At 40.7% G+C, this 12492-nt stretch overlaps 2 protein-coding genes across 2 annotated transcripts; both read right to left on the bottom strand.

The window, feature by feature from the left end:
- Positions 1-1868: 1868 nt before the first annotated feature.
- Positions 1869-4373, bottom strand: LOC140952854 (kelch-like protein 11). The gene has a single exon (XM_073402307.1). The coding sequence runs from the start codon at positions 4259-4261 to the stop codon at positions 2453-2455; it is 1809 nt and encodes a 602-aa protein (XP_073258408.1). The 5' UTR covers positions 4262-4373; the 3' UTR covers positions 1869-2452.
- Positions 4374-7215: 2842 nt separating this feature from the next.
- LOC140952765 (kelch-like protein 28) lies at positions 7216-9451 on the bottom strand. Its single transcript, XM_073402214.1, has one exon. It carries the CDS (start codon positions 9092-9094, stop codon positions 7361-7363), a length of 1734 nt encoding a protein of 577 aa, XP_073258315.1. The 5' UTR covers positions 9095-9451; the 3' UTR covers positions 7216-7360.
- Positions 9452-12492: the final 3041 nt, after the last annotated feature.

The raw sequence follows: 12492 nt of genomic DNA, 5'->3' as shown, positions 1-12492 counted from the left end.
AAAAGCAACTTAGGGACCCTCCTGAGCGTCGCGAATCATCGCGCTTCGCCGAAGGAATGAAGTTGCAAGTTCAGCTATCGACTGCTAAACAGCTCATGACAAGCATGTTAAGGCATACCCTTTCCCCGATCTTAGAGTGCTTTCCAAAAGTCGGAACTGGCCGGCAGGACCATGGCTGGAGCAGTCATTCTGACAATGAAATAGCTTTTTCCCAAGCGTTTTTGCTGAAACACCATCTCCTTTGTGCATTAGTATTTAGGTTTTGACTGATCTAGTTGGATAGTTGTGATTAAAAGTAAAATTCTTGTTACTACTGGAATGGTCTGGCCAGTCAGTTTTGACAAATGGAAAGCGCCCTTAGATCCCCCACAAAGAAGTTAGCTTCCTTCGACCATTTGAAGTACGAAGCAGAAATAATTCATCATCCACATAATTTTAAGGGTTTTTAAACTGTGGTCAAGTGTTTGATGAAGTCATGATTAAAGAAAAAGAAGAAAATGAAATGGGCCAATGGTGTTTAACTGTGACAGGCAAAAAACCATGCTGTATTCATTGACTTGGTGCATAGTTTCAAATTCGGTCCAGGACGGAGGAAAATCTTATTTCATTAAGAAGTTATTAGAAGAAAGAAATGGTCACGTGACCTATTTGAAAAAATTATTCTTTAACGGTGAATGGTATAGTCATCCATTCTGGATAGATTCGTGAGGGGAGAAACGTTGGCGTTTTAACATATACCCGTTACATGTTATCTCGGCGGCCCATTTTCACTTCTCTCTTCTCGTAAGAAAACTGCTATAACAGTTCACGTGACGCAAAATTTCCCCTTTTAAACAGAACACTAACTTGACGATGTCAATTTTTTATTTATTACCAAGATTCATCATGTTTACGTAAATTATCTTAAAGTTATGACTCTTTGCAGCTATTATGCAAATTAGGATTTGGGTCATGCCTTAGCATGCTTGAAAGGAAGAAGCCCAGACTAAGGGAACGGTCATTGTTTATGTAGAGGTGAGGGAGGGAAAAATATGTTGGAAAGATCAAGATTTCTGTAAGACCCCCCCTGCAAACCATGTATATAGCAAGTGACCTCCCTTCTTTATCAGTATTTACGTGATGACCCCCCCTCCCCCCATCAACCTCATATCTCCTCTTATATGCTCTACAAAGTAATTATTAAAATGTATGTAACAATACTCTGTTAAGAGTGAAGACTTACTGTATTTATTCGATTGACCGCCCATGGCGCTTATTAAATTTTTGGGCCTTGAGAGTGGGCGCTTATTTGAGGCTGGGCGCTTATTGAATATTCACCATTTTCAGCAAGAGTAGTATTTTTATTTTGCAACAAAACAACAAATGGTAATAACAAAACGGGAAGATATAACAAAGCAAGGTTTCTGTAAAATACTCTGATGAAAACTACATCTTCGGGGAACTCTCTTATTAGTACTTATCAATATCAATTTCAATCTCATGGTCACTTAAAATTCCTCGATGTCCGAAATCGTAACGTCGGCAAATAGGTTAGTCGCCCGAGAAGCAGATACAGCTTATTTGAATTTGAGTCGGAGGGAGAGGGGGGTGGGGTGGGGGTGGGCGCTTCTTTGAGGCTGGACGCTAATTAACTTTTTCTGCCCTTAGGATGGACCCTTATTTGAGGTGGGTGCTAATTCGGTAGTTACTTTGCATAACAATGGCACTAACCTAATCTATTACAAAATCAGCATATAAATATAGGAAACGTGATAGATTTTTACAAATCGTGCCTTCATTGTGAACACGAATGTAATAACCACGCAAAATATAATTCCTTTCAAATGATTTTCCTGCAGTTGTAAAAGGGCGACTTTCTTGTTGTCTCATCATGTTTTTCTTGGGATATTGAAGTGACACAAGCATTTCGTTAAAAGAAAATTCAGTCAAACCAAATATTAAAGCAGATAGGTCTGGATTCTTTATTAGCTAAAATTTGAAATAACAATGAAGTTTAGAGTGCAAACAGAATTTCGGTCAAAAGCAAATGACTAAGTTGTACAAAATAGTGATGCTTTAAATAAACAAAAAGCAATAGGATTAGCATAAAATCGTACAATTTAGCATTACTGTTTCACATATATTGTTTGTGCTCTTCTATTTATCTGCTTTATCAATCTTGGCCAAAAGCTTTCATTTTTTTCATTTTGTTTTTCTTTATTTTTTTTTTTGTCTAGCATAACCTAAGAGGGCCTGCAGGAATAAGCTAAACATTGAAAATAACTATTACCAGAAGAAAGAGAGAATAATGGGATCCCCTGAATCTACTTCACGGGTTACCAGAAGCTAAAACGATTCCCGAAAAATAGAAAATTTATTTGTATTGTTTGAGACACACGTCTCACTCATCCTTCTTGAACACTGAAATAACATTTTTCACTGCAAATATTAAAGAAATGTTGCTGTCACCTGGTCATGTATCAATTTTAATTATTTTTGATCGGCAGAGCATTCCTTTAGAAAGTTTTAATGTAGCACATTGAAATGAATAAGTTTCCTCCTCAGAGCTCTTGTTGAGAGGTATGGAGGTCTTCTGGATCCACTTATTTAGTTTGGGATCATAGCTTTCAATTGCAACCATCTTGTCTGGCTCTGATAAAAAATCGTTTCGGACTGTACCCACTGCATAAAGTGTTTGGTTCAGACTCACCAAACTACGCGAACAAAATGGGGAATCCTCGTCCCACTTAGTCAAACTTGCCATGGTTTGCCATTCATTGGTGGAAACCTCGTACACAGCACATTTGTAGCCTGTATCACAAACAAAAATCTTCCCTTGAATAACCACACCAAAGGGACTGTTCATCCTAGTTTGCATAGATGCAATTTCCTCCCATTTCCCTTTTGCAGTGTCAAATCTGCCAGCTTCATCACTATATCCACCAAGAACATACAGGCAGTTGCCAAAGGCAACAACACATGATTCATCACTGTAGTGGAAGTTCTGAGAAGATGACAGAGTCTCCCAGGTGCACAACTCTATATCATATCTTTGAATCACAGGGTTAGATCGGTAGTTAGGACGGTATATAGCATGGATTTGCCCATTTAGAACAGCCAACGAGAGTTTCTGAACAGGACGGGATAACCTTAATGTCGTCCAAGTGTTAAAAACGGGATCATATCTTTCTGTGTCATCATATTGTCTCCGAGGAAAGCTGTACAGCTGATCACGAAATTTTATCAACTGTGTAGTGTGGTTTCGATCTTCTGATACTCCGTCCGCTAATCGCTTCCATTCATCTTTCTCGGGAAGGTAACAGTAAGTTTTCTTTCCCCCACGTACTACAATGGCATGTGTTTCAAGCCTTCTTCTCGCCAGTTGAATTTGAGTATCCTCACTTGTAGCACGAACTAACCTAATAGCATCCGTGACCCGCCTCAAAATAGAAAAATGTTCTGTTACCAGTTCATTTGTCACAATATCAGAGAACAGAAAGTCACGCGAAAGCAATACTAGTCGGACATGACGAAAAAGCTGCTCAAACTTGTCTTTTCGCTCGCCTTTGTTTTGCTCGATCCAGTTAGCTATTATTCTGAACACATCTTCTTCAGCTGCAACCAAAATATTTTCACTTGAAATCCACTTCTCAACTTCTTCGGCTTCCAAGTTTAAAAATTCGTCTGCCTTTGCCACGGAAGTGAAGTTGTCTTGAATGAACTTTGTACTACGAAGAACAAGTTCTTCACATCTATATTTCTCGGCAAAGTGAAAAGTTGAAATGCAGTTACAGGTGGTCATTTGCTTCTCTAGAAATCGCCCGGAAATGATTTTCAAAGACTCAAGCAGTAAATAGTCGGCTGCGATTATTAGATCCCTGGCATTCTTTTCATTTATCTCGACACTTCCTGTATAGATGAACTCCAAAACATCTGAGAGGATCGATTTCGAAATCTCCTCGAACCGAATGACTCCTTCCTCTTTCTCTTTCATCTCGCTCTGAAGAAGCTTTGAAAAAAACGGACTCGCAGCCGACAGCACATTTCTATGGGCTTTAAATTCTCTCCCTTCTTTCGCTACTAAGGTGATGTTGCAGAAATAGGACTGTTGTCGTTGCATGTTGAGTCGCTTCATCAGCTCAACGCAAAACGAAGATTGTTCAGCTTCACTGATGGGTTCTAAATCTACTAGAAGAGACCGCTCAACTGACGAACCAGATTGAGTTTCCACAAACTTGTGACAGACTTCCTGAGGCTCTTTCTCACCACTCAGTTCCTCCATACTAAGTTCAATAGAGACGGCGTCTCATAAATTCTGAAATTTTAACCCAAGTTGGCAGAGTACGCTCCTCTCACAGCCTGCGTATCAACGAGGAACGGGATTTTCGGCTTTGGCCGCGCGAGAAATGAAACGACAGCCAAAAAACGAAAGAGGGGGGTGGGGAAGCAAGTCCCCCTCCCCGCTTTTTTACTCGCGCCATTTTTCGCGCGGTCTTTGACTCTCGTTCCTCGTTCTTTGCTCCGAAACCGCACGGAAACGATTCTTATGCAGGCTATTAGAGGCTCATGTTGGGTGCTCCAATAACACTAGCAATAATGGGCCATTTCCGAGATAGTTCCAAAACCTCTCACGTTCAAAACGAGGCTAAGTGCAAAACCCTTCTTGTGAAAATGAGTGTTACAGTCAACTCCCTCTAAGACGGACACCTTTGGGACCGGCAGTAAGTGTCTGTCTTAGAGAGATGTCTAGACTGTTCACAGTCCCCTATTTTTTCGCGATATCGTTTAGATACACCGCTTCTTACCGTCACGGCTATCTTGATTTTCAAATGTATCGAGGGGGCGGGCGTCGTGGATTATAGCCCCCTAGGTAGTTTTGACACTCATGCAAGATGGGTAGCCCGTAACGCAAAGCTCTCGATCTCAATGATCTTACGGAAAAATAGAGGACTGTGAACAGTCTAAGAGATGTCCGTCTCATAGAGAGTCAAATAAAGGGAGTAAAGAAAGGCAGGGACCAACTCCAGGTGTCCGTTTTAGGGAGGTGTCCGTTAAGAGAGAGTCGACTGTATTTGCATGAGAATAAAAGATCATTTTCTTATCAAAATAACTTCTTCTCACACAGCCTCGCCTCGTAAGGGCAGTGGACACTTCCCCTCTCCTCAGCTCTTCTACAACGCTGAAGAGGCCATGGCCAGTGGTTGACGTAGCCGGTTAACTCCAGCCAATGTTATGTTTGTTCGACTTACCTCTTAACCTGAGATCAGGCTCTATTTTCGTTTCGCTCTGTTATTAAGATTCCGGCGGGCATGCCGAAACGAGTAGCAGTTAGAGAGAATGTATGAGAACCGCTCAAATTGGGCCTGATCTCAGGTTACTTACGTCTCTATTCCGCAACTTTACTGATATTGGATCAGCAATGAAAAAACTAAGAAAGAAACGGAAAATCGTATCTGGGGGAAACCCGCCACTCCCAATTTTCATTTTCTATGATCATGTGACAACAACTGCGCCAGAAGCCCATTTTATACCGTACCATGGATGTCTTGAGACGCTGCTTCCAACAGTCCTGTTTCAAGAGCAATAAAAAGGCCGTAAATGACTGTGAAAAATTCCTGATTAGGGTGTCCCGCATTTGAGTAATACAGTGACAATTTTTTTGGAAAATTCCGAAAAATTCCGTGACGATTTTCGAGATGTTTGACTTGTAAACTCTCTAATCAGACCACGACGTTTTTCAAGCTCTTCCGAGACCTGCGGCTGAACTCCTGCTGGTAATAACTTGCGGGGGCTAATACTGCTGGTCACAAATTGTTAAATCGAAGGCATAAGCGTTGTTTCGATTTGTTGAAAAAGATGCGATCGTTTTTAAAAGAGTTTCTTAACTGAAGTTTATAAAGTCTTTGTTATATACACATACCTCAGTAATAAAAAAGAAACGTTTAGGAGCAATATAAAAACAATTTTAGTGTCAGAATTACAACAAAATACAAAATCACAACTAGGACATAACTTCAGGTAGCTAAGACCTGACGCACTAACGGACAAAACAGACTACAGTAAATTATTTTAAACGGTTGCAGTCGTTGTTTGGAAAAATTCATATCATTATCAATCTGGTTGGTAAAGAAATTAGGTAACACCATGATACAACTGCGTGCTATTTGATTTCCTGTTGCGCAGTAACCATGATCAGTGTAGTGTATCTCTTTTCATGTTTTAAGAAAAGCAGGTGCTGAAGCCTCAACGTACACATATGGAAATAAGCAGTACATTGCTCTTGCTCTACTTAGAGCCATAAAATACTAAGATTTTAGAGAACTTTGTACTTGCACTAGTTTGCAATCAGTTAAAATAACACTACCATTTGGAGTTTTCTGTTCTGACTTTCATCTTAACGCGCATGTTGCATCACATAGAGCGTCACGAAACAGTGCGGATTACTGGAACAGCCGCAAAATGAAAGCCTTCTTGCAAGCAAACATTAACATCCCGTATTAGAGGTTTCTGAAAGTTGCTTATCATCTACTTTACAGGTCGACCCCTCCCTACGAGAACCTCTATCAAGATTCGGTTCCTACAGCGGACAGTTCTTATACTTCTCAGGCTTATAACTCCTACCTCAGTGAAAACTTCAGCAAGTAATGTCCTTTTTTTTTAGCCTGCGTGGCAGGCAAAGCATTCATTGTAATTAAAGAACTTGTGCTTGACAATTTATATAATCCATGTACTTGCTTGGAAGCGACATTTTCATACTCTAAGACACATTTTTCACGCACAACAAAGTGTTTGCTAATAAAGAATCCTTACAGTTTGCTTATAATTCTATTTGCAAATCTTGCGTTAAAATGATTGCTGTAATTAATTAAGGGTTTCTTTGTGCATTGAGTCATTTCGTATCTGGTTACCTCGCTCTCGCCCCCCCCCTCCCCCCCCTCGTTCCCTCCCCCCAACGCTGTTTTCCCGGGCCGAGTTGTTCAAAGGGGGGTTAAGATAATCCAGGGTTAGTGCGAAATTTGAATTCAGATTTGAAAGCTTAAAAAGTAAATTCAGCTTAATTCTTTCTGTGAACAGGTTAATGATAGGATACTCTTAAGAATACAGTGAAAATTATAAGAGAAAAAGCCTTTGAACAACAAAAAAAAGAAAGCCGGGTTAAATTTAACCCTGGGTTAGGCGCTAATCGGCCTTCGAACAACTGGGCCCCGATGTACAATTTAACTCGTTCCCCACTGACCGCTGCGCTCTACTATCTGAACGCCTGGAACAGGCTGACCTCTTTTTTGAATGGTTATCAAAGAGTTATCAAAAGGAGAATGTTTCAAATCCTTTTAGTCAGCAATTCCGCCGAATTATGTGCGCTGAAAATATATTATCGTAATTATTCAATTTTATCAAGTACTCCTTTTGAGAGTTTCATTGCACAGCCTGTAAATGACGACCTTTCTTTTTCAGGGATTCTTTCCACTGGTATGGTGGTCTTCTGGGTCCACTTGTTCCCCACTGGATCATAGACTTCCACTGTGTATGCATTTGCGTATCTAGGACGTGAACCACCTAGCACATAAATTGTTCCATTCACACACAGCATGCTTCCGTGAGAACGGGGAACATTCAAGCTTCCAATAAAATTCCACTCATCGGTAGTGATATTGTACACCTCACAACTATTAAGTTCCTTCCGGCTTCTGTCTTTTCCTCCTGCGACGAAAATTTTGCCTTGAAAAGCCACACCAAATGCTTCGCCTCTTTCCTGTTGCATGTCTGCAATTTTCTCCCACTGATGCCAAACAGTGTCGAATCTTTCAGCCACTGTAACATACTCTGGGTGTGAATAATTTCTCGTTGCTTCTCCTCCTAAAACATAAAGACAGTTACCAGCTGCAACAATACAAGAGTCATACCGGCAGCCCGATTCAGAAGAGTGTAAAGACAGCCATGAGTGCGATTCCACATCGAATTTTTTCACAGTAGATGTTTTACCGGTAGTTTCACTATCATCAATGTGTATGGCATAGAGTTGCCCTCGGCAATCCAGATATTCTGTACGGTGGGAAACACCCAGCTCCAAAGTCACCCAAATGTTAAAAACAGGGTCATATCTTTGAGTGCTGCAGCCATTAAAGGTATATAACTGATCATGAAAGTTTATCATCTTTGAGTATTGGCTTAGGTTTTGTTGTGGCTTTGTGAGATAGGACATAGTTTTCCAGGCGTCTTTCTCTGGAAGCAGTGGAAGGTAACAGAGAAGGTACTCTCCTCCGCCGACTACAATGGCTTGTGTCTCAAGTCTTTTTCTTGGTGACTGATTAATGTTATCCTCGCTTGCGGTACGAACTACATCTATGGCGTCCAATACTTTCGTCAAACAATCAGGGTCTTTCCGAACCAGTTCGTGCGTAACGAGAGTTAGCAAGGAGTCACGCGATAGCAAAACTAGTCGAACTTGTCCAAAAAGCTTTTTGAACTTATCTTTTCGCTCGCTTTTGTCGTGCTCGATCCAATTCAGTATTATTTTGAGGACGTCTTCTTCAGCTGATAAACGAATCTCGTCATTTGAAATCCACGTCTCAACCTCTTCCGCTTTCAGGCTTAAGAATTCCTCGGATTCTGCTACGGAGGCGAAGTTTTCGAGCATGAACTTTGTACTATTGATAACTAATTCTTCACATCGATACTTCTCCGCAAAGTTAAGGGTTGAAATACAATTTGAGCAAGTCATTTGTTGTTGCTCAAGAAAACGCCCTGATTTGGTTTTTAAACCTTCAATGAGTAAATATTCCGCGGCAATAATCAGATCAGTGGAGTTCGTTTCATTTATCTCGACACTTCCTGTGTAGATGAACTCCAAAATATCCGAGAGAATCAACTCTGAGATGTCCTCGAACCTAATAACACCTTCTTCTTTTTCTTTCATCTCGCTCTGAAGAAGTTTCTCGAAGAACGGACTCGCCGCCGAGAGCAGATTTCTGTGGGCCTTGAATTCTTTCCCTCCGTTCGCCACCAAGGTTATGTCGCACAAATAATTCTGACCTCGTTGCAAGTTGAGTCGCTTGAGTAATTCCACACAGAAAGAACTTTGTTCAACTTCACAAATCGGTTTTAAATCCTCCATTTTTCCCAGTGACTGATAGCAAACAAGCCCGGACTAGTACACAGCTGTCGTCAGGAATAGGAGTGAATGGAACGTGATGGCAACTTCCACTGAACTTCTAAGAATAGTGTCTAGTCTCGATTCAGTTGATTTCTCATCGATTAAAAGCTTCATTTCACAGCCATTTCAGTATTCACCGGTATTTTGTTCTTTTGGTTTGTCTTCCGAATGTAATATGTATGAGGGTATTGTTTCGAAAAAAAATCTGGAGACTCGTGGTTTCAATAGGCCATTTTGCAGTTGTGGGCTTATTGTCCTGGCCCTTGTCATGAGTGAACGTGAGGTTGAGGTTAACCTTGTTTTGATACAAACCTCCTGCTTTTTCTAATGCAAATTTGGCTAAAAAACACTAGTTAGCATGAGAGCAACATAATACAGAAGAAGGGGTTGAATTAAAACAAGGTCAACTCCAGCCTCGTTTCCACCTGTAACTGTAAAATGGGCTATTATCTTACCGGCGTGTAACAAAACAAAATGGAATAATTTGTTAGACCTAAGATTAAAGAATAGTTCTCTTAGTCTTTGGATATTGGCTTCGGGCCCGAAAGTTACCCGGATTTTCGAGAAGGCCCCAACACCGAGTCGGCGTTTTATTGACTCCAGCCAGTAATATAATTTAATTGAAATTCATCATGACATTAATTACAGCTGTAATTAACATCATCTTTCTTCTGGACTCTCATATGAAAGAGACGTGAATGCTTGTCGTCTGCCTTAGTACGGGTATAAATCGCAAATTTTCGTCTTACTTAGGAGCGATTTAGGAGGGTGTTTAGGACAGGAAAGCAATATTTTCACCCATACAGGTGTCGCTTGGGTTTTTCCCTCTATTTTCCTCATCCTTGATACCGTATATCACAGGTCAAAGGCATTGTGAGGATTGAAGAAAAAAACCTCTTTGATCTACTGGCAACTCTGCATGCCTTCTTTACTCCTTTTTGTTGACTCTCTAAGGGACTGTTTATATGATAACGGACTGACTTTCATTCTGGAATGAGTTTCGTTCCAGAGTCTGGCTCCTCCTCAGGTGCTTCGTTTTTCGCACAGAGGTGAGTGCGAAACGCGAGTGACTGTTGACGAAGTGCAAGGGACAATGGGAAATAGAAAAATGAGAGGCGAAAATTTCATCGAGAGAGAGCGTCTGGGTGCGAGGCAGTTCCAGAGTGGAGTTCCTACTGTATTCACATGATAGAATCGAGCGACACAGCCTGAGGCGCGTGGATCAGACACGCATGCGCCACTCACTCCAGACGATAAACTTTCAATGTGGAACAAAGTTCGTTTTCAGTTAACATGATACTAGAATGAAACTCCGTCGCAACAAGAGAATTTCATTTGGAATGAAAAACGGTATGACTTGTACGAGCACGAAATGTCGTTTCGATAATTGTTCTCGTCCCCAGAGGGCAGCGATCCTGTTGGACAACATCCCTTATGAAGACCGACACAGTGCCGTTCCCAGAGGTGTCCGTCCTAGAGAGAGTTGAATGTGTCTTTTTGCTGATGACATACAACACTCACTGACGTCAGCAGTACCAACAAAACAAACAAACAAAAAAAAAACCCTCAAGCGAGTATTTGAGCACCCAACAGCCCCTAAACAGTCAGGCTAGTCTTTTTAGACCATACGAAAGTGGAAGGAGTGGTCGACTTTACATGCCTGGCTACGTCAACTGCAACGGAAACTGAACCTTGAACACAAACTGAACTGTTCAATTGACAGTAATCACGAACCTTAGGTAAGCAATAATTCCCAAACTGACTATTTCGTATCGCCGGATTTATCGTGATCATACATGTACGTACATACGATCATAGGTACAGCAGTCAAAAGGCAATATTGACTAAAACGAATAACTAACTGGTTGCCTCCCACTTGTTTGTTCTACGCTAAATAGTTTGCCCGGAGTACCCATGAACAAGCTAAAGCCAGAAGTGAAGTGCACGATATGGTATCATACGGACAGGAGAAGACTCAAGTCTGTTAATTCCAGAAGTGTTTGTATATTTGGTTATTCATATCCGAATGTCTACTATGGGGAGCCTGTGGTGAGAGGTGTCCGTATTCGCAGGGTCATCCAGGAAAGCATTTGCGATTTTTCAAAAGAAAGGGATTTCACTCGTTCACTTACAGGCCTTTCGAAAGTGCATACACATGTGGTTAGTGCGACCACACACTTAACAACAGCAACAACTTTTTACAGAAAGCTGCGAAAACGGGATTTGTATCTTCCCTTTCAAGAGTGTATTGTAAAGGTAGCCATAGCATTGGCCAGGGATATAAGGTCCCTAGAGACTTTTTGGGAGGTAGCTGTGAAAGTCACGTGTTCGGCTGTATTGAAGATTTCCTAGGTTGCTGACACAACCGTTAGATAACGTATCAGATACTCTACTGAATAGACCTTTGTCATGCTGCGGCCACTCGTCTCAGGAGATTGAAAAAGCTTTACTTATGTACGGCTAGCCTCGTTCTCTATATAAAGCTTTTTCAATCTCCTGAGACAAAATGGCGGCCGCGTGACCAAAGTCTATAATGCTTTAAAAATAGGCATCTAATCCTTGAAATTGTATTTGTTTTTTGGTAGTCAGTAGAGGACACGACTTTTAATTTTTCTTTAATCTCATTATTCCAACCTTGCATTGTAAAATTTTTGTATACATGGCAAATAAAGAATGAATGAAACAAACGAAACCAGCAAATACACAAAATACAACAAATCTGTACTCAGCTATTCCTTGGCTAGCTCAGCAAGCTAATATGCGCGGTCAAATCGAATCAGTTGCTTTTGATTAATTATATTAAACTCGGATTGATTAAGGCTGTTGCTAGTTAACATATCAATTTAGTGACCATGCGTGAAACAACACTATTTCAACAAATTTGTCAGATAATTCGGTTTTTTGATAATATCATAGTCTGTAGTTCTGGTTTTAGGAAAAAAAGCCTCTCACTAAGGTCAATACTTACAGTTAAACCTGAGGGGCCAATTTAATAAAACTTTTACAAGGGTAATTTACAAGTGTAGCCATTTTTTTAAAGTCTGAAAACAAGAGCCACACTTGTAAATTACAGTAAAAGTTTTATTAAATTGACCCCTGGTGTAAACATGATCGCAACGATCTCTTGAGAACAGCTGTTGAGGTGTGAAATAAAGAAGATATGATGGAAATTCCATATTTTAGTGTGAAATAGAGTGCAGGGTTTCGGTGGGAAAGCCTCTCTTCCCGCCCGAATGTACAGGATAAGCTCCCTGCGAAAGCTTTCATTTTCAGAATCGGGTAAATCTTTTTACTTAGATGGGATGAAACGAGCGATTATATTTGTTAATTGTTAACACTGCTTCATTGTAACCTTTCTC

Source organism: Porites lutea, chromosome 11 (assembly GCF_958299795.1).
Source record: "Porites lutea chromosome 11, jaPorLute2.1, whole genome shotgun sequence".
Classification (NCBI taxonomy): Eukaryota; Metazoa; Cnidaria; class Anthozoa; order Scleractinia; family Poritidae; genus Porites; species Porites lutea.
The sequence above is the reverse complement of the archived record's forward strand: the minus strand, read 5'-3'. Positions and strand labels throughout refer to the sequence as shown.

What these genes read in the sequence shown, in the direction of transcription:
- LOC140952765 (XM_073402214.1), bottom strand. Translation starts at nt 9,094, where the DNA reads ATGGAGGATTTAAAACCGATTTGTGAAGTTGAACAAAGTTCTTTCTGT.
- LOC140952854 (XM_073402307.1), bottom strand. Translation starts at nt 4,261, where the DNA reads ATGGAGGAACTGAGTGGTGAGAAAGAGCCTCAGGAAGTCTGTCACAAG.